At 38.9% G+C, this 22,958-nt stretch overlaps 1 protein-coding gene across 2 annotated transcripts in view; it reads right to left on the bottom strand.

Moving 5' to 3' along the window:
• Positions 1 to 22,910, bottom strand: part of AUH (AU RNA binding methylglutaconyl-CoA hydratase) — a 119,582-nt gene extending 96,672 nt beyond the window's left edge. Inside the window, exons 1-3 of one of the 2 annotated variants that reach the window (XM_075079837.1) lie at positions 22,622 to 22,910; positions 14,965 to 15,032; positions 14,780 to 14,867 (exon numbers count right to left, since the gene is read on the bottom strand). In XM_075079837.1, coding sequence (XP_074935938.1) covers positions 14,780 to 14,867; positions 14,965 to 15,032; positions 22,622 to 22,838 — 373 coding nt within the window. In that variant the 5' untranslated portion in view covers positions 22,839 to 22,910. The remainder of the gene's footprint in view (positions 1 to 14,779; positions 14,868 to 14,964; positions 15,033 to 22,621) is intronic. The other variant, XM_075079838.1, reaches the window with a different exon arrangement.
• Positions 22,911 to 22,958: the final 48 nt, after the last annotated feature.

The following is a 22,958-nucleotide window of genomic DNA, read 5'->3' as shown; positions in this document are numbered from 1 at the left end:
ATCATGCTTTGTTCACACAAAAGTCAGACAGGAAAACAGCAGCTGCAATTCTATTTCTCATAAGCACCAAGTTAAACAGCTCTCACGTAGTACTTCCCCTTACTCCCAGTGTCCCCAAAGGCTTCAAACTGACTCAGAAAAATAAACAAAAATGCTTGTAAATAGCAAAATTTCCCATCTATTAAAGATATTTTCAACACCAAAGTTGCAAACTCAATTCTATTTTCTAAGGACTTGTTATTTTGAAATACTTCAGAGATATTTGATCTCTTCTATTTTTAAAAGACCGGCCAATAGACTTGTCAGCAAATTACTTCAGAGAAAGAAAGTAAAGGAAAGGACATCCAGCACTGGAATATTACCTGCCATCTGGAGGGGTTTAACAAATTATACAGATTGGTGGTATTTGAGCCCAGAGCTCTATCACTTAAAAACTGTGTCTGTCCACATGTAGTCAGTAAGTTCCAGCTGGTGACAGGAACTCGACAAACAAATGTTAAAATATCAACAAAAGACTATTTTAGACCTAAATTTCTTATATCCTACAAAACCCTGCTGCTTCACTATTAAACTACTGACATTGAGTTGGAAAATACTGAGGGACACTGTGGACAGCTACATATCTGCACCTTTTTATCATTAAATAGCTTTTTGGGGGCTGTATTTTGTCTGAAACAGGCAGGATCTGAGGAAGAGTCACAGCATTTCTTCTACTTATCTTTTAGATTTCTTCTGCTGTAAGACGATAAAAAAGTTGCCTGATTTGTATAAACAGAAGCACATGTATATTTCTATTTATTAACAGATACATATGGTATTAGCACTTAAATAGGAAAAAAGTAAAAATTCTACAAGGGGAAAATGATCTACAGAAAATTAATTTCAGAATTCTTTTCTGTATGATTTCAGAAAACTTCATTTTCTGAAGAAAACTAATTTCTTCATTTTCCTATTACCATCATAACTTTTACAAAGGAAAACATTTTGAAAGGTACAAAACAACTGTCAATGGGCTGCATATTAAAAAAAAACACTAAAATACAAGATTCATACCATTTTCACTATGGCCACTTCTCCTGCACTGCTGCATGAACATATTATAACTGTGAACATAGAAGCAACTCTATGCTACATTTATGTGGATTCAGTTATTTTGTTCTCCTCTGGCTTTCAAGAGCTGCACATTCAATCTAGACACTGAAAAAAAAAAAATATATTTTACTGCAGTAAACCTACAACAAAGGTGTCCTTAAAGGAAACCAGTGTGAACAGCAGAAAAAGACAAGAGAAGATGAAGTAAAAATCTTTAATTATTGGAAGTTTTTCTTCATATTTGTGGCAATTAGCACACATATACATAGTTGCATTGTGTGTTATTCTATGCCATTTATAGAAGGAAGCAGATATGAAACTAACTGCTGTAAACTGTCTTAAGATGGAAATGCCATAGGTTCAGATATGCCTAAATACCTCTATTACATGACCATTTTATTATTTTCAAGAGCAAGTGGAAAATAATTCTTTACCATGCAATAACTATTTTTGCCATGTGTTGCGCACATGTATTCTATTTCCAGCACGTATTGCCACCAAGCACATGAGATCAGATTATTTTTGCCAGCAGGTTTTCTCAGCTAAGGATATAAATGGCTAAGCAGGCTCAGTTCCTTCACCCATAAAGAAACCAGGTGCCATAGGCACTTATTACACCAGGGTAAAGGGTTAGTTAGCTCATACACTGCACTGTGACAACCTACCTCAGAGAACTGTGAAGAAAACCAGCACCTTTCTTCACAAATCAAGATGTCAAATATCCACAGACGTGACATGAGTATTTCAAATGGAAGTGACTACACAATTTGACTTAATACTTATGGAACAGATCTGGACCTTAGACACCACAGTGGAAAGTCAAAAGTTCAGAGGTACGTAATAGTAATTAAGAAGAATTAAGTTCCTCATCTAAGCACAAATGCATTTACCAGTGGTGTTCTGGGTAGCAGAGGCTGAGCCAAAAATTATCCTTATCAATTTAGTATTAACCGGCCTAATCAATAATCTGTATGTTTCTGTTAAAGTGATCTTCACCTGGTTTTAGCCACTTTAAAACCATAGAGTTTTAACCATTTTGTATGGAGCTTAGATGAGTGACTAACATCTGACAAAAAACAGATCCTTATGCATGCCCTAAAACTGTAGCAAAAGCCCTAGCCAACGTCTGAAACTAAGCTTGCAGCTTTCGAGAAGATGTAGGAGAGTCTATGACAGAAATGGAATTTACACATAATAAAGATTTTATTGCTTTCTTTTAACCAGTATTTGAAGATTATGAAAAGAGCGAGAATTCTATGAATTAAAATAGCCACCCTCCTTCACAATCAGGTTAAAACAGGTTTGATATCATGTTGGAGTTAACCAAATTGCTCAACACCCATACTGACCCATTTCCATCACTAAACCATGAATAATTTGATGTTACTAAAAGACAGAATCCTATCTAATAAAGTCCTCTGTGTTTTCTGCGCAAACAAATAAAATTCCGTTTCAAAATATGTAAAGCTGTCTTGGGAAATCTAAAATGTGTTTATTGCAGAGATGTACAAGCAGCTTGGAAAGACAGATGAAGTTCCTGAATTGTCTTAATGCAGGTTAGGATACTAATCCCACTTTTAAGATACCTGAAAAAATTAAATTAAACACCTTCACTCTTATATACAGATAACTTCCTCTCCATGCCAAGACTTGAAATGAAAGACTCAAAGCAAATGGACATTGCTGATGCAGGCCTATAACACAAAAACCAGCCAAACAACATCTTGTAATTCAGGAATGTATCTCAAACTGGTAATCTACTACCTAATTCTCTAAGGCACTGCAATTCCAGACTCCAGTAATAAATGGCAACTGTCTACAGGTAAAGCAGTGAGAATAACAATACCCACAAGGCGTGATTCAAAGTCTGCGCAAACTGCCAAGCATGAAGGGCTACAAGTACAGAAAGAATCTCTTTCCAAAACCTGAGTTTCTACCTGAGTAGTGCTAAACATATTTTTGGATTAAAAATAGCTAAAGAGCACCTCCCTAAGTACTGAGTTCTTAAGAGTTCACCACTGCACTCTGAAAATAGAATAGGAAAAAAGAATAACCCTCTAGGGCTGCAACACCTGTTGGAACAGGCTTAACGTGACTTCAAAAATCCCATTAGCAAAGTCAAAAAGGAGTATGGTAATGTTATAGTAATGTTGGTATTCATTACAATACGGAACTTTTTTGGAGCTACCCCGGCTAATGTCTCCAGATTTCATTGCTGCTGTGATACAAAACTATAGTTTTGTATTGGGTTTGACTCTGGCTGGCAGGTAAGCGCCTACCCAGTTGCTTGCTCACTTCACACCAGCAGGATGGAGAAGACAAATGGAACAACAAAAGCAAAGGGACAAAACCAAAACAGAACAAAAAACCACCACAAACCCAGAACCTTGTGGGTTGAAATAAAGGCATTTTAGTAAGTACAGGGGAGGGGGGAGAGGGGGCAGCAAGGAAGAGACAAAAACAAGTGATGCAAAAGCAGTCATCCACCACCAGCAGACTGATGCCTCACCAGTCCCAAGCAAGGTCTGCTCTGGAAAAACTTCTCCCCAGTTTTACTGCTGAGCACAATGTCATATGTTTTGGAGGATTCTCTTGCTCAATTCAAATCAGCTGTGCCAGCTGTGCCCCTCCCAGCCTTTTGCCCACCCTCAGCTGACTCTCTGGCAGAGTGAGAAGCAGAAGATGCCTTGATGCTGGGCAAGCACTCTTCAGTGACAGCTAAAACACTGGTGTCTTATCAACACTGTTTTGGTCACCACTCTAAAACACAGCACCATAACGGCTACTACAAAGAAAATTAACTTAATCCCAGCCATGCCCAGTAAAAGTTTTTAAGATAAGACCACTAGTACTCAAAGCATTTGTTAGCACCTAGGTTAGTCAGAGGTGAGACAATCCAAATACTTCAAAATACCTCTGTATAGTTCAAAATAGCTCTCTGAAGAGCTACAGAAAGCTGATACACACAAGGATATCAGAGGACCCACCTGAACTGCCCTGTGACTTCAAAGAGCCTAAAGATATCAGTAAAGGCTTCAGAGATACTCCTGTAGCTTTAGATATTAAATCAACAGTTATCCTGCAGGAATCTACACAGCCTATCGCTTGCTAAAAGATGACAAATTATGCCATGCTAAGGGTTTTCCTGAACACGAGAACTTCAAGCATACCAAGAACACTTTGGTCACTTCTACAGAAACAAAGACTGTTCAGATACAGCAACCTCTCCACTAGTCTACCCTACCAAATCAAAGACTTCAGCAGCACTGAATCTTGCAGTCCTCAGACTTTGATACACACACAGAGACACCAGAACCGGTCTCATGATGGTTATGCAAGTTTCCCGGTAAGTGTTGTTTACCACAGTCAAGTTCATATGCGCATCTCTGTATTGTACATGTAGGTAATAATAAAAATTTCTCACACGGTGTCGTGTACATCGATAGTCATCAAATTATGAGCTTCAATGATACAGAATAGAAAAGGGGAGGGGAAAAAAAAGTGCGATGCATTTAAGCAAGTAGCTGCACATGAAGTTCAACATAACTCCTAAGCAATCCTAAGCAGTGCCACAAACTCTATATTCCAAAAGTCAAATCCAACCAGAACAACCATATGAAATGCAGGTAGTAATTTACGCAGGTAACCTAGAAAAAGTGGGTTTGTATAAACCTGATAGAAATATTATAGAACAGATTTTTAAAACCAATATTAAATGCACTGCAGTTGCAGTAGATACATAGTATAGCTATTGAAGATTAATTTTCAAACCAAACATCTCCAATAACCCAGTTATATCACCAAAGACATCAGTGGATCAAACCTTAGAGAAGCGCATTAAAAAAGACAACACATACAGAGCAAAACTATTCTGATTATTCTCTAAATATTGAAATGAAAATTTGGATATATTTTATGCCCAGAAAGCAGAGTCTTTTTCTAAGAGGAAGTGGGAAAACAAATTGTCCAACTACCTAAGAATACCCACTGCAGAACACAATTTACCCAATATAAAATGTTTTGCATCCATCTGGTACCTTTTCCATTTTAATTTAGTCTATTCTGGTAAAATCCACTCCAGAAAAGACTTCACTGTTTGAAACTTCATTACAGCACTTTAAGTAAGGTCTGCATACACGTTTCACTGTTCTAGGTATTCAAGTGAGATGCCTTTTACTGCTTCATAATCATATTGACAAGATGTCACCTTCATTTAAATTCTGGGACACACTTGGAAGACGCTTCTCCACACCTCCGGCTTGTGTCAAGTTTGCACACCAGGTCACTACAAATTTCTACTCAGGAGACTTCTGTATCATTTCTGTAACCATCCAAAAGATCTTGAGCACTGTGTCAGTTTCAAATGTCTCACAAAACTGCAGAAGTTCTCCAGCTGTTCAGGATGCTATTTAGATACTTAATCGTAAGCTATACAGTTATATTTATTCTCATTAATGAAATGACATTCAGTCATTTAGTTATAAAAGTCTTAGCTCTGAAGTTAGGCTCAAACTCTATGTTTTCCATTTAAAAAAAATCAAGCTGAACTTCCAAAATCTTCACCCAACTTAGTGTAAACTAGATGTAGGAAGGGGGCTCCAAAAGGCCAATTGTATCCTTCAGACATTTGTCTCCTTAGGCTTTCTGTACAGCTGCTCAAAAGAGAGGACACCCTGGAGAACAACTGACTCCCATACACAGAATCCAAACAAATTTCTCTTTTCACCAGTATATTTATGCTTTCTGACTACTTCTCCAGAATGTAATAACAAATTATTTGCTACCTAATATTCAATTTTATATTTTTAGGCATTCCATTTGATCAATTTTTCCCACGCTTTTACAATAAATTTTTAAGGGCTTTGGGAAAGTCATTCCTGTTTCCTGTTACCCTCCTCTGGTTAAACTAAAGAACTAACTAAATTCCACTCTCTCAGAAATATATCTTTTACCTAGAATTTAATAATTTTAGGTGGTTTTTCACAGAAATAGAAATCCAAAATGTCACATTCATTGCGTGCATTTGTTCTAATAGATTAAAAGCCTAAGACAATTCTTTATGTAAAAAGAGTAATTTTTAAAATTAGATTTTTTTTATCAGCCATTAAAACCTAACATAATCTCACTATGTTCTCCAATAGGCAAAGGTACACACTTTAATTTTGCTTTTATACTTTCCAGCACACATAAGCCAGCTGAATGACATATAGTATAGCCCTCTGTTGCTCAAAACTGGTTCTAAAGACAAATATCCATCACGTAAAATAACCCTATACATCAAATAACTGAAGTAGGTGTTGGTTTGTAGTTCCATGTGATTGTATTACAGAGCCCAGCCTTAGCTAAGAGCTCTTAGTAAAGTACTAACTTGATCATTCCTATTAAGCCACTGTCCACAAAAACACAGATTCTGCTTGGCAAGAATCACCAAATAACTAGAGGACAAGGACCAGTTCAGACAGATTTGGGGTTTTTTTAGGTAAATCTTAAGTAATAGCATGGATGTCACATCCAAGATGGCTTCAATTCTAATGGGGAAAGAGAAAGAAGAATGTTTATATTATTGGGATAAATGAACCTTTTACATTTCCACTTCTGAATCAGATGTCACAAACCACACAAGAGAAGGAATGGTCAGATGTTCTGTTTCAGGAGCTTTAAAAGGCAAATCTCAAAATTAAATCAATGCAGAAAAATACCAATAAAAAGATGGCTCTCTAGCCAGCTTCCATAATATTTCTTACAATAATGGCTTGATCTTAAATTTGCTGTTCACCAGCTTTGTGTTGGTGAATCGCAGTAAGCTACAGCTCATTCAAGACCAAAAAAGGAAGAAAAATTGCATGGAAATACCAACAACTAGCATCCCAGCTGAATAGAACCAATTACCAGAAACTTTTTTTTTTAAGTTTTATGCTGTGGCAATATTAGCTATGAATAAAGTTTTCTCTACTTTCACTCAGCCTATGAAAAACTTCAATACAGGATAAAAATACACTGTGGTTGAAAGTACTTTCAATTCAAATAGTCTTCTATCAGTGGAAGAATGGAGTCTTAAACAGAAATATAATGTTTTTACAAATTGTTCCTGTCACTGAAGGAGTAACTAAACTGAAGTTGTCACTAGAGAATTTAAAAACTAGAGGAGAGGGACACACAATATTTCATTGACAAGTGCTCAGAGGACACACATCCTGCACAAGCCGGATGAAAAGAATATTGCATGTCAAGTAAGTGATGGAAGAAAGAACCAAGCAGCTACAGATTTAGTCTCTTCTGTTGAAGTTAATCCACTCTAGCTTCCATCCAGTACTAATTACACAGTACTGGTCACTACTCACGCAACTGGAAAGAAAGCTTCCTGATTACTTTTATTTAGCAGATTTTTACACAAGTTCCTCTGAGACTTTATATAACCAGTACATCCTCAGTTTCATAATCCCTCAAGTATAAAGATCTTGCCTCAGTCTTGTTTTGGAAAAACCATAACTGGATGTGGTGGGTTAACTTTGGCTGGCTGCCAGGTGCCCACCAAGCCAGTCTCCCACCTCCCCTCCTCAGTAGGATGGTGGAGAGAATAAAATGAAGAGCTCCCACATTGAGATAAGGAGACGGAGATCACTCACTAGTTACCATCATGGGCAAAACAGATTCAACTTAGGAAAGACAGATTTAATTTATTGCCAATTAAAAATAGAGTTGGATACTGAGAAACAAAAAACTAAAAGCATCTTCCCCCCACCCTCCCTTCTTTCCTGGCTCAATTTCACTGTTAACCCTTCCAACTCTTTCCCCACTGCTGAGCAGCACATGGGGGATGGGGAATGGGGGTTGCAATAAGACCATAATAGTTGTCTTTGCCACTCCTTCCTCCTCACACTTTTCCCCTGCTCCAGCATAGGATCCCTCCCACAGGATAGAGTCCTTCATGAACTGCTCTAACGAGGGTCCTTCCAATGGGCTGAAGTTCTTCAAGAACTGCATCAGCATGGTTCCTCTCTGAAGAGCCCTTCAGAAACAGACTGCTCCAGTGTGGGTCCCCCATGGGCCTCACCTGCCAGAAGACGTGCTCCTGCATAGGCTACTCTACACAGGCCCCAGCTGTTGCCAGGAACCTGCTCCTGACAGGGCTCTTCACAGGCTGCAGCTTCCTCAGGGCATGCTCACCTACCTGCTCTAGCATTGGGTTCTCCATGGGCCACAGTGGGGATATCTGCTCCAGAGCGGTCCTCCATGGGCTGCAAGGGGACAACCTCCTTCACGATAGTCTTCTCCATGGGCTGCAAGGGAATCTCTGGTCTAGCACTTGGAGCACCTACTCCCCTTCCTTCCCACTGACCTTGGTATCCGCAGGGCTGTTCCCCTCACACTTCTTCTCACTCGTCTTTCTCACAGCTGCTGCAGATGGTTTTTTACCCTTTCTTAAACATGTTGTCACAGAGGTGCCACCAGCATTTCTGACAGGCTCAGCTTTGGGCAGCCATGGTCCATTTTGGAGCTGGCTGGAGCTTGCTGTGTCCAACACAGGGACAGCTCCTCACCTCTTCTCCCAGAGGCCACCCCCCTGCTACCAAAACCTTGCCACGTAAACCCAATATACCGGATTAAAAACTCTATTCCCAACCACAGAATAACTTTGAGAAAGCTGAACATATGGGGGGGTGGGGCGGGGTAAACCACCTTCCTATAATTTTCTCAAGTCAGGCATTGTAATCATCAATGAGAAGGCAGACAAGTGATTCTTAGCTGAAAATTTCATAGCTGATTAGAGCTGATTTAAAGACTGCTATTGACTGTTATTGACAGTCCCACCCAACTTCGTACCCCATTCCTTATGCCTGCCTCCTCAACAGGAATGGATAACTCTTTTGGAGATAAAGAAAATAAACATGGCTATATTCTCATATTCTTATTGAAAAACTTTGCGAAACCTTCTATTTGTATTTTTTCTGCAGCTAAAAGTTGTATGTATCTTTATCTATTTTTGCAGCATAAATTAAGCATGCAGCTATTTACTGTGCCACCATCTTCTGCATTAACTACAAGCAATTTTATTTGCTAATTTCCCAGTACCTTGTTCTACAGCTAGTCACAAGGTTAAAGTAAACATGGGCAGAATAACATGCATCAAATAACATGCTGAACTCATCTGAACTACATTCCAATACTAGAATTATGCAAGTGACTCCAAACTCAACAGATTACTATGCGTGCACTCACAAGACATAGCTGTCACACGGCTGACCAGCCTGCCAGTCTTCACATAACTCATGTTGCTCTAGGGGAAATGCAACTGTCATTGAGCCTAGCAGTCTACAAGCAGCTGGCATCAGTTTGAATCTGAACCTTGGTGAAAGTCTGGAATGAAGAGGACAGAACCTAGCTATGGACTACCTCTGAAGGTATTTATTTTGGAGAATGAAACATATGTACAGCAAGAAAAGTATTCAGAAGCCACTAAAATACTTTCATGTATGATCTGAACCCTCAGAAGGGAATGGTGGAGTATTGCATGAACTCTGTTCTTATTGCCTGTGCAGGAGCCGGAATCTGGAGGACCAAACTATGCTCTCTCCTTGATTGCTTAACAGAGCTTGGAGGGAAAAAGGAGACCATATCCACAGTAATACTTCCCTACTACTCTTGCTAGTTCTACAAAAGTAAGAGTAGGTCAAGTATTTGAGAATTATCATGGAACTCCTTTCCTCCTTTCTTCAATTCAGTCTATATTGAAACCTCACAAACAAAGAAGTTGTCAAGGATCTGCTCTACCAGGTTTGTCTGCTTTATAAGCTTCTGCCTGAAAACTTCACCAGCTGGAAATAGCAGCTGGGAACCATACACCATACAGCCAATTCAGCTATGCTGGAAACAGAATTCTGACGTAGGCAAGTTTATGCCAACAGGAAAAGCATTTGTGTTGGCTTAACTCACACCACAGACCCGAACAGATTTTTGCTGGCAAAAAGATTACTTTTGCTTTTCCAAGAGGGGGCTTTACTGGCCAAGCTGCAGCGACTTTTAGGTCAAAGCGGTTTCAAGAGCTCCAAAACCCAAATTTTTGAAATTGTCTCAAAAGCCAGTTACAAAAAAAAAAAAATAAGTTAACTACACATATTCCAATATGTCTCAAAGTCTTCCAAAATAATGCATGCAAAGAATAACACCTTTTCAAATCTGTCAACTAAAAATTGCCCCAAAGCTCTCTTTCTTTGTGTGGACACATATGCAAAGCAAATAACTCATCAGCCTCGCAGCCTCTATTTCCATTAGTGAAGTTCACTTTGGAGAAGCAATACTGAATAGCCTGTTTTTAACAATTACACTCTAAACCGAGTCACCAAAAAAAAAAAATCTCAAGAAGTTAGGGATTCTTGCCCCTGGAAGCTCTCGTTCTAACTCTCCCACGCAAAATGAGATCCAGAAGTGGTCTGTTCCTCTAGGGAACCACAGCATTTCATTCCCCTACTATATGAGATGGCAGAATTTTTCTGCCTATCAACAGAGGGTAGATGGATGCAGGGAAACTGATGAGAACTCACATGTAGACTCTTAGGAAAGAAACAATCTCTCATTGGACTGGGACTGTTAGAATTAAGCAACTGACCTGGTTGGCAAGGCGCCAGAGGAAAGAAAATAAAACAATAACTACGATGATCTGTAAAACAGTAGCATGGGATTTTTATTTATTAGTGTGAGCTGTAAACTGAACCAATGGACTATGGGCAAATAAGTTACTGCCTGAGACAAACACATGAGGAATAATTTATTTTAAAATACATACAAGTGCCTTTATGACAGGACATGAAAAGAGGGCTGGTGGAACAGGACAGTCCTAAGGGAAACAACAGTACAAGGAATAGCAGGTGGAAAAGGAGAAGGAAGAAAATATAAAAGGAGTCTGTTTCTTTAATTACTGTAACCATCAACAAACAAAATGTTTAAAAAGAAAAGAATAAACTGATCTCAAATATCCATAGTCTGTAATAGCAAAACATAACATAATCCCCATTTTACGTCACCAAACACAGCAACAAGAGTGGGAGGGGAAAAAAACATTTCCAAATGCAAAATTCTATAAGAACTAGAAGTTCTATATATGTTATTTTGCCTTTTATTCAGAGCCTTAGGGCACTGGGCAACAAAAGCTTTAAGGCGCAATATTAGGCTGTTCAACTCTTCAGACCACAAATATTATTTAACACTATCTGAAAACAAAAATGTATTTCTTGGGGAATGGAATTTTAACTTCTTTCAGAAGCTGTATGATTGTCTCTCAGAATACACTGCCTCTCCAAAATAAGATTTTGCAACAACTTGTGGACAATCCTTCCTCCCTTCCTCATAGTACCGTATCTCCCAACAGTACTACACACACACTTACACTTCCAGAAATTTTTTTAAGATGAAAAATCCTAAAAATCTGGTCACGAAACTACCTGAGCAATATCACTAATATACATATTAAAATTACATTAATAATGAAAAATGAAGCTATGCAAACTGCCAATGTAAATGTAATTCAGCCCCTTTTGTGAACACAACACAGCTCTTAATTACTTCATCACAGACTTTTTACCCATGGGATACCTGCCTCATCCCATGCACAGACACTGCCTTCCTCGAGGATGAAATATTGCCAGGAAGTAAAAAGACTCCTCTTTACAGACTCACCTGCCTCGGCTGCAGAACTAGGCAGAGACACAGTGTAGGCTTACACAGTCAAGGACTGGTCATACATGTTCACTCCAGAAAGGCCAATATTTTATTTATTCGGCTTCAGACAGAGAAAGAAAGGGGCCAAGAAGTGACTCAGAGCCAGAGCACTTCTGATGGAAGCACACAAAGGCCTCACAGACATAATGCATTATTAACCGCAGCCAAGCTCTTCTTTGACTTCTGGTGTCCCTTTTGATCAACACTAGAGTATTAATGAGGAACTTTCTGCACCCATGGATGTATAGAGCATAAGAAGGAAGATACAAAGAAAACAGCAGTAAAAGGTTCAAAGCGAACCTTTATGCAGAAATGAAAGGATAGGATTGCTGGCATACGTCTATATTCTTTTATACAATTCCTTGTTCCCCCCTCTCCCCCCCATTTCACCATGTGAAAATTCCATAATTTGGAATCATAGTCAAATCCACAGAAGTCATCCACAGAGTTTAAATCTTTCAATCATTTCATGCAAGAGCAGTTGGATGCCATGTTTTGTGGACCATCCCTTAGAAGGAAACAAGACACTTGACTTGTGGCTTTCACAGATTTTTTTTGTTGATAGCTGGGGAATGGCAAGATTTAAGGATCTTGGATTTCATTCCACACATAAAAGGGAATTACATTCTAGGGCAAAGTTTCTCAATCTGCGGTCTGTGAAACATCAGACGGTGGTCCAAAAAATCATCATAAAAAATTATTTTTAAAAACATACATTCCCACACACGCAAGCAAGAAAATGCAACTGGAAATACAAAAAATAGAAGAAGCATTCAAAGTTTAGCCTAATTGAACTGCAATATAATGCAGATGAAAATGTGACAACATTTCACATGACAACCCTTACATTTTTTAATAGGAAATTAGGTGTTCTTAAAACAACACATTGTCCTTTAACATTTAAGTTTGAAAACACTTTCTTCCTTCTACTGAATTTTCTGAGCACATCCTCTCCAGAAAACGCCTCATTACATCTAATATGTTCTTCCCTTCAGTGTACTTCCCTAAGCTGTTACCTGTTTTGTCCATGTCCTGCTATGCTTTCTCTAGTTTCATTTTCTTTACAGACACCTCTTAAAGTTATCTATAGAAGGAACCCACCCAGCCACTGAGCTCTTTCTGCCTGTTTTCATTGACAAACTCTGCCTCAAGTCTTCTGGTTCACCCTAAATTTCAGTTATCACTGTTGGAACATCCTTTATTTCACTGGTTCAGCTGCAGGAGTTTCCTTTCTTAGGACCCTACTTTTACCTGTCACTTTTTTAAAAAGACTACAGACACCCTAGTCCATACCCTATCTCTACTACCTGGTTTAAGATCTGGATATAGCTATCCAGCCCTAGTCTTTAACAGTCCTCTTTTCAGGGCTAATTTCCCTTCCTAATGTCCACACATAAACACCCTTACATCTTGTCTACAGTCAGTTGTGTATATATACTCTCAGTCACCTTTTTTTAGTCAGCAGCAACAATGCCTAATTTAAATCTTAAGAGCAAAACATCTCTGCGAAGTCAGCCAACAAAGAATACTGTAGAAGTACCTGTAGCTCATAAATACAATATTAATAGCATACCTGAGATACTCTCCCCCAAAATCAGTACTTCTGCTCCCTTATTTCCTATATAACACTACCATAAAAATAATGGGTTAAATAAAAAAGTTAGTAACAACAACAAAATACAAACCCACAAACAACTGAAAACAAATCCAACGGCCACCCTCTTATACACCCTCTTATACAACTTACTGTTATGTACCCTAACTTGAAACCCCATTTGCATGCATTGCTCTGATGCTGCATTCTTTACCAGTTTAAAAACCACAGCTTTTAAATGTTTTTTTTTCTGAAGATTATTAGCTACTGTTCTTTAAAACTTGTTGTTTTAAAACAAGATACAACCTTTAAATTAAATGTGCTGAATAATACAAACATATTTAATGCATATTTAACCTACTGATACGTAATAGTAAATGCTGAACTGATTACTCCCTTTTTTCAGGACAATTCTTTTCACAAGTCTTATAAGTGACAAACTGTATCTGGATGAAAACACTTATTAAAAGCAACCAGAAAAAATTTTAAACTCATTTAAAAGTACTTACGTATGTTACATATGTAAAAACTGGAAAAACTATTTTGCATTTAAAGCTGAATTATGTGTGACTATAAAGATTAATGACTGCATAAATGATCAGAAAAGAAGGATTTTAGAACTGATCTCCTTCTCTTTCCTGACACTTCTATTCATATATTATGAAGAAGAAACTGACGGACTTCTGTTTTCAGTTTCAAACAGATTTAAATTAAATTTCAACAAAGAACTGGATGTGACATCTGAAAATAAGGAGACTATTCACTTGATATCACAAAAGACAAGGTTGCTTCAATTGATTTTGACACGTTGACAAATTCTGTTTCCTAGTGTTTGGTAGTTGAGAGCTTTTGTCTTCTTGAGCACTTTGGCAAGGCACATGGACTGCTTGATATGTGGCTTTGGGTGTGTTGCTTTTGGTTTTGGTTTGTTCTTTTTTTTAATTTGAGCATACATTCAGTCTGCAGTAATAGTCACATTCACAATGAATTTCAATTTTAAGAATGTTTCTTTAATCAGAAGTTAATTTTAATGCATTTAAGGTACGGTTTTGATACAGCTTTCTACACAGCCTCCTTATATGACCTCTAGCATTATTTGGCCCTATTCTGAAGCATGTGCAAGACTTTCTAGGAGCTCAATTAAATAATTTTCCACCACCATTAATAATCTATTGCATATTTTGAAATACTTTATGACACAGAAAGAATAAAACCAGTATTTGGTTCTTGTCAGCAATTGAGGAAAATCATACAAAAAATATTTTGTTTGCTACTGAGATGAACATATACACAAGACGTTTCCTTGGAATCTGGGCTTTTTTTTGTGCAATATCAGATACAGATTTCCAACTTCTCAGGAAAATTAAGTTTGCATACCAGCACAGAATATCCCCGGGACTTCACTCCGGAATATAACAGTTCGTACTTTCTTATCAGATTTCAAAGCATCCACAGCTTTTGACATCTACAGAGAAAAGGAGGAAGGGGAATAACCAAACATTTTTTGAAGTAGTTAATTTCAATATTTTACCTTTATACTACAAATTATTCTTTTCACTTACCATTTTTAAAATATTTTTGTTAAGTGCATTCTTGGCATGAGATCTGTTTAATCCAAGCACCACAATTCCTGCAGGGGAAGAAAATTGTACCATTGTTACAATGTAGTAAAATATATATTATATACATAAATTACTATTTTGAAATTATAGAAAAAGCATCAAGGACTGAAAAAAAAAAAACCACTAGTGCAATCACTTAACTACTGAGCTTTTGAAAGAAAATAAATTGACTTATATCTTCCAATGTTAAACATTTCAATGTTAAACAGAAATGACATTTAAGAACAAAAATATGGCCTTAACACCTTCACATAGAAATACTGCTTATGAAGGCTGAATGTGTAATTACACAATTGCATGCACAAATTTCATGTTTGCATGTGAAGTGCTAACACGCAATCAGGAAAGGTACTTAACTGTAAAGCATATGTTTCCATATTTAGACAGCCTGCACAGCCTGCCTTCAGAGACTTCTTAAAGCAAGAAATGCCACCACAGCTAAGACTAGCAACTCTAATGCAGGTAAAAGGAAGTCACAAACACAGAAAGAATGCTATCAATGGGAAACCTGAACTGTTGCTTAAAATGAAAGAAATAATGTAAAAATTCTCCCCCAAGACACAAAAACTGCACTCCGTGCTTAGTACACAGCTCCAATCACATATTCAGAGCTCCCTTAGTCCAGTTAGAGATCAGTTGTCTCACTGACTGATTACATGTGCAACAGTTTGAATGTTGCAGCAGAAATACCATTTGTTTGTCCTTGTTTCACCCCCTCAGTTTAACAGGCATGATTATTAAACAGGAAAATTCTGAGAAGTTTATCTTGGTAATGCCTAAGTTTATCAAGCTTATACCAATCTTTTAGACAATTTCTTCCTGAACACACCAGTATTCCCTGAATTCTAAGCATCAGCACCAGTCCTATTAAACTGATGCAGCCCTGGTAAGGTCTTATTATTAAGGACTTTTTTGTTTTACTTTGAGAATGAAAGGGTAAGGGGGAAAAGAGGAAGGTCTAGGACAGGGACTGGGAATGACAGACAAGAAGGGGGCTCTCTATCTCCCACAAAAATGCCCATCAGTATTGCCATCAGTCTAACAGATGAAAAAAGAAATTCCAGAAACTCAGTATTTGCCTGGGTATTTACTACTTCACCACTCAGCTTTGCATGTACAATCTATATGTAATCTGGCTCTCCTAGCCTCCACAGAGTGCCTGTCCTGTCATCTCAGTGCATACTACTTCTTTTATTTCAGGGAATCCTGTCCTCCCAAAGGACTGACCTATCAGTGCTTGAGCCCACTCCCCTTCTTCTTTTTCCTCCTGCATGTATGTGCACATGCACACACAGAGGACAAGATTAAAGAGAGCTCCTGCTCCTTCTGCAGCTACAAAATTGAAAACAAAGTCCTCCATTTGCCAGCTAGCACTCTCAGGATTCAAATAAAAACGGTTAAACGCAAGTAGGAGAGCATACATGCCTCTTGCTTGCTCCATACAATCCATTGCTATGTATGGATACCTCCTAAAAAGGGAGAGGAGCCTGGTTAACACAAATGACCTTCACTCCCTTGCTCTGTAAACCTAAATTCCCACCTGTTCATCCCCGTGGTTAGAGGCGTTCATCTAGGACCTCTTGAAAGGGTCCTTATTGAGCACTTACACAGGAATCTCTTTACGCAAATGGGACAGTGTTCAAGTAGTGCTTCTGACTGTAGCACTTCTTTCTGCTGTCACAAATTATTCTTCAGGAGGATTACTCCAAATTCAGCATCACTCATTAAAGCAACAAAAAGACACTTAACCTGGCTTTGATTTTAAACTCTAAGGCACACTATAAATCCTATGTTTGAATAAACTAGTGATGCTATCATCCCAAACTGTTCTTCAGTTAGGAAATAAAGCCCTTTCCAGAAGTATGCTTTTTTCAAAGGCAATGACACTTTTTAATTACACTTGCAGTTTTCTTCTTCCCATCAGAGCCCAAAGACTGCTGCTCCACCACCAATATCAGTGTGTTCAGAGGGAAGTTCCAAATAACATTAAAGCACCTTTAATATTTTTTCCTACGAAGGGATGATCCTTGAAGAAAAATCATACAAGTTGATTCTTCTTAGCAATGTCATTTCAAGTCATAAATTTACCACTTCTATCCCCCTCTCCACAAAAAATAAGAGGTAAATAAAGATGATACCCATACAGTTGTTCTAGTTCTTAAATAGGAAAAAAAGATGAAGCAAGAACTACAATAGGAAAAGCATAAAAGTTTTACAAGAGAAAACAATATATTGCAGTGATATACACAAGAAGACATGCCTTGAATTCTCATTTGAGTCAGTTTTGTTCTAATATGCCATTACTATAGTACCTGAGCTTCCTTAAAACAAATTCTTAGGTTTTTTTAATATGGCATTAATATTCAGGAAGTTTTCCCAATGTGTTAATCAGTGATCAAAAAAGACTGATTAAGTATCTGCTCAAAATTACAAAACAGAAATTGAAAAATAGAATTCCTGATTTCCAGATGAGAATTTAATCTTTCTCCCTTCCCCAGTCCCAGCCCCTCCCAAGAATCTCCTGGCAAAAACTGTTTAAGCTGAGTCTTCCCCGTTTGGCACACTCAAGATTTAAACCCCTGGTCACATGGGTGTATCAATTTTAGATGGGACAGATTTTCATAACCAGGGCAAAAAGGAATAATCAGGCTCCATATAATACTGCAGAGCTCCATTAACCGAATTATAAATAAAATAAAAAGGCAAGAAAAAGGCAAAACATTCAGGCAATACTGTCATGGGATAACCATTCTGACAAATATTGTTAGTCATACAGAAAACTTATGTATTTCAAAATACCAGTTATATTGTCATCCAAAGAATTTAAACATGGTTCACTCTTCCTAAAGCATACATATATAGATGTGCTTTCCAAAATAGAAAGACAAATAGTTTGAAAACAATTTCTATATGTAAAAGAAAAAAAATGTAAAAAGTTATCATCACATTCATCAGCAAATATCAGCAAAAGCAATAATAATAATAAAATTCCAAGGTCTGTATGGTGTCAAAGAAGTGGCAGATATACTAGAAAAGAATAAGCATTCACATAATGCTAAACTCAGTATTAATTTCATAGTTTTTCCTGGGAGTCATCTCCACATTATATTAGAATGCTCTTCAGCAATTAATGTGCATCTATTATAAATTACATCCACATATTAAAAACTAACTTCCACCCTATTAGCTAGGCTCTCCAAGGGACTAGGGACCAGGATGACTCCCAGTGCTGTCTAATATAAGCAATCATATCCCTGCATACTACTTGCCTAGCCAACCATCAGAGGAAAAGCACATGCAAACATGCAATATGTTCTCTGCTTTCAAAAGAGAAAGCTGCCTGTGACATAATTCTTAATGTTTAAGCGAAAACTACATGAAAGTCAGAGATAATAAAGACAAAAAATGTATTTTAGTGAGATAAATATATATACACATATCAAAGATAGGTTCAAAATACCTGTAAATACCCAGAAACATCCTCCTTGCATGGTGCAAACTAAATTTGGGATTTGCATATAAGCAGTTCATACAGAAAGGTTCTTGTATTTTAAGAGTGATAGCAAAAATATATGATGCTATCATTATTTAAAACTGCTGAGACAGAAGACCATATTTCTTTCTATACTGTACAGAACAGCGTGGACCAACTTAAGTGATTAGATCAAGGTTTAACTACAGTTTGTATCAGCACACAGGAAATCTTACTTTAAATAATGATTTTTATCTGTTTTATCTTGTACTTTTTAGTTTTCAAAAAATATTCATCCTCAGTGTTTGGCAGAAGCACATTTAAATGGTTCCTTACAAATAGTTCCTGTCTTTACACTCATATTAGTAATTTTGCCTGAGCTAGAAAGAGTCAACACATCTGTATAAAAAGTACTTATGGAAATACATTTATTTGTATTAAGTATACACACTCACACAAATGATATATCCAAATGTACTTTTTTGTAACTAAAAAAAATTCTGAATTATGCACTGAAAAATGAAGGGATGATCAAAGAGACATAAGTTATTTTTAAGCTTGTATCACTTAACTACACAAATAAAGCAAGGCAGACAAGTTAACTTAGATGCTTATCCTAGAACAGTTTCTTAAGCAAAACAAGAATCTATGGTGAGTGCATCATGAACAATTCCGGTGGTTTCCATTGATCACCTTATCAAGTACTTAAGTGCGAAATCATGCATATGTGCTCTAGGCAATATTTTTAAGAAACACAAAAAACACTTTTCAAAATCCCATATCTGTACCTTTTTTATTTCTAAACACCACGTAAAAATCCTTCCTGCACTTCTTGAATTAGTAGATCTCATCTGCTCAGACCTGCTTTACTTAAAAAGAGCACAAGGGAAAGATTTTCCGATTTATCAGCTAACTATCAGTTTCCAATAGCTGAACAAACAACTTTAACTGAGACTATAGTTGTTCTGCCAATTCTATGTATGTTAAAATTATAACTGATGAGGACAAAAAGCTGTCCTGCATACTCTAACTGAACTAAAACCAGCTATATAAGCTGGAAAATGTAAGCATACAGAGTTGTTCTAGCGTAAAATCTAAATTTTACAAATATTTCTATCACAGCAAACAATGCTGCAACACTTGAGTCAAAACTACAGAGATATTTCTCCTAATTCTATCTATAACTTAAAGATCAAAAGCCCTATGTTTATTAAAATTTGTAATGTGATCAGATATGCAACTTGGCTAAAAGTTCTGAAAATACTAATGCACTGACATTCACCTATACTCACACAAAACTGTCACTAGAAGCTTCACGAGTTGCAACACATTGCTCAGAATACACAGGCATTTTACAACCACATTCTTCAAAAATCTCACATCTTTATTTTAATTCAGTTCAAATGTGGAAAGTGGAAGGTCTTGAATTAGAATTTCAATAATTAGCCCTTTCAAATATTGTTTCATTTCAGTTTATGTTTAGCAAGTTCCCAAAAACTGTGGGGAAACATGAACCCTTGACAGTGTCATGAAGCAGGACAGTTTGCTGCTTTGCCCACAGGGAAAGATTTGTCTAGAGCTACAAGACACACATGATAGTTACTGTCAGTCTTCCTGCCTTCCCAGTATCCTCAGCTGTAAAAGGCCCTGGACAACACATCCTTCTCCAAGTAGCACAGAAAGACTAAGCGTGGAAAGAACATAACCACAGCATAAACAAGCATGTGTGTGCCGTAAAAGGTAGTCAGAGGGAGAGGGTAATGGAAGAATACAATGAGGCAACAGCACTGGGGCCCCACCAGGGAAGGTCTAGAACATGAACCAGTAGAAATGGAATAGTAGGTTAGAGAAGACCAAGAAAAACAACAGGGGCTTATAAGAAGTTAGTGTCCTAATGCAGCAGGGGTTAATTTCTTTACATTACAAATGTAATGTTATGTCTTTACATTACAAATTTAATTACAGCAGGGGTCATGCTGTAAGCAGATAAAGATAGATGAACTTGACAGACAAGGCAAGGAGGAGGGTGTGCAGTAGCAGCACAGGGAGGAAGCAGAGACATGCTTCTTTCACAGAAACATGGTCTGCTCTTTGTCCTCCTCGAAGGAGGCATATGAAGCTAATGGCTCCTCCTGGCTTAATTCCAGACCCTTGTTCTTATCCTTTATTAACAAACAGTATTTTTTTCTATGTCCTTCTGAAAGGCAAAGATGAAGAAAATCCCCTCTCCTGAAGAGAATTCATTAATTAAAAACTGAATTCTTCCTTACGACAGGCACAGCTGATTTAACACTCCAAATGCTGTCTCCATGTTTTGGGGCATTTTTAATGCTGCATTTAACAAAGATATACATTCTAAGAAGGAAAGAAAAAACAACTTCAAAAAGATTTTTGCAACAGAAAAGTTAAAAAGAGGTGGGCTACTGACATGCAAAACTCTAGCTATCTCTGCACCTTTTCTTCAAAAACCTCCTCCAGTTCTCTGCACAATCAAACTTACAGTATCGGCATCAAAAACACTCAGCAATGAACTTAGGATGGATACACAGTAAACAACACCTTTGTAACATTACAAAAGCAATGGCTCTGAGCTGATTCAATAGCTGGAACACGGTACTAAATTCTGTTGCTTTTTGTGTAATAGCAGAAATAATGATCTTTGGTAGGACTCAAGTGTTTTCTACCACTTGTTGGAAAAGCACAAAACAACCAAGCAGAAACACTCCTCCAACATCTCACAAACTCTTCTCTTCTCCTGCCTTGCCTCTTCCTCAATTCTCAATAACTTAAAAAAAATTCAAATAGATGTTTAAAACTAATTCCAAGTTCCACAGTTGCTTGAGAAAACAGGACTAAAGTACGTCTTAAAGGAACTGGAAAGAGTTGGGCACAGAACAGCCACTAAGACAGAAGTGGATTCCCGGATCAGGGTGCATCATCAGCTTAACTGACTCTTTAACAGTGACAGAAGGACCTGCCCTCAGACGGAAGTAGAACCTCAGTTTTCCTTTGAAAAAGGATTATCTTCTAAGCCTCATGCTAAAATCGAAGTTTTAAAGTTACCTCTCTGTATATGTATACAAATCGATAGATTTGCATACTCAACTCACAGGCTTGAATTTGCAACAAGTCTGAAATAACTGCGTTAACACGCTGAAAGATAAACTGAATTGTGCGTCTCAACGTACAGTTACTCCAAGACAAACTCCACAAAAAGAGATCCATGTGCTGTGGATGAACAGAGTTCCACACTATGGCCCTCTCCATAAAAGCTGGTATAACGTCGCGGCTCTAAAAATAAACTCTCAGGAACTGAGTCTGCACTTACTGTTTCTCTGCCATTCCTAGCCCTGCTGCACCCAAAAGGGTTGGAAGTAACAACCAGCAAAGGAGGTGAAGCACCTCCAAAGGAAGAGCCCCACCAAAATCTGGTGAGCACCAAACCACAAGAGAAGTGCAACATATCCCTTCAGTGATGCAGTGGCTCCAGATCACTCTGGATGATGGATTTTCTTTGTTTTACCAGGTGGGTTAAACCAAGACTGTTGGTATAGCTGCGCTGAACAAGGTCAGCAGCAGTTGACAGCGCTAAAAGCAAGGAGGAGATAGTTAGTAGGAAAGCGGCATGAGATGAATAAGAGTGCTGAAGCCACACGTTCCAAGACAGAAAACGTCGATACAGTTTCTGTGTCCTTGTCTGCTCCTGCACACAAGCACATGACAGGAGTGGGACGCGGCCCCACTAGAGCAGTTTGCTGCTTAACTTCATTTTCTCCCGCTGAAGCGGCCAAGAGGCGCCGGCTCGGGGCGGCGTACCTCGCACATGGCGCACACACGGTGCGGCGCTCCTAAGAGGGAACGCCGACGGAGGCCAGGCTGACGCAGTTCCGTGACCGACACGCCGCGGGTCCCCAGCGCCCTGCGGCGAAGCCACCGTCCGAGGTGCCGAGGAGGAGGAGCCGCCGCTCTTTTCCCGCCCCTCGCCGTCGGGCAGGCCCCCCCAGGACCTCCCCCTCCCACCCCGCCGCGGTCCCTGGCGGGAGCCCCGCACGGGTGGGTCACCCCGGCCGGGTGGTGGGCCGTGGGAGAGGGCCGGCCACCCCGGCACTGCCTTCCCCTCCTTACCTTTGTGCTCATCATCCAGGTACCGGACCCGCAGCTCCTCCTCTTCCTTCGCCTCGGAACCGTAGCTCCTCCCGGCCGAGCGGAGAGCGGCAGTGGCGGCGGTTCCCTGCACCGGCGCCCGGCGGCCGGGCCGGCCGAGGGAGGAGGTCGCGGCGGCTGCGGCTGCCAGCCTGACTCGGCCCTGCAGGAGGCCCAGGCCGCCCAGCGCCAGCGCCATGCTGCTGCCTGCGCCGCCGGCGCCGCCTCAGCCTCTCGCCACCGCCGGCCCCGCTCCCGCCGCCCACGTGACCGGCTGCGGCACGCACGGGGCGCCGCCGGCCCGGCCCTTCCCCCCCCC

The sequence above is a fragment of the Phalacrocorax aristotelis genome, chromosome Z (assembly GCF_949628215.1).
Source record: "Phalacrocorax aristotelis chromosome Z, bGulAri2.1, whole genome shotgun sequence".
Taxonomy (NCBI): domain Eukaryota; kingdom Metazoa; phylum Chordata; class Aves; order Suliformes; family Phalacrocoracidae; genus Phalacrocorax; species Phalacrocorax aristotelis.
This window is presented reverse-complemented; position numbering and strand designations above follow the sequence as displayed.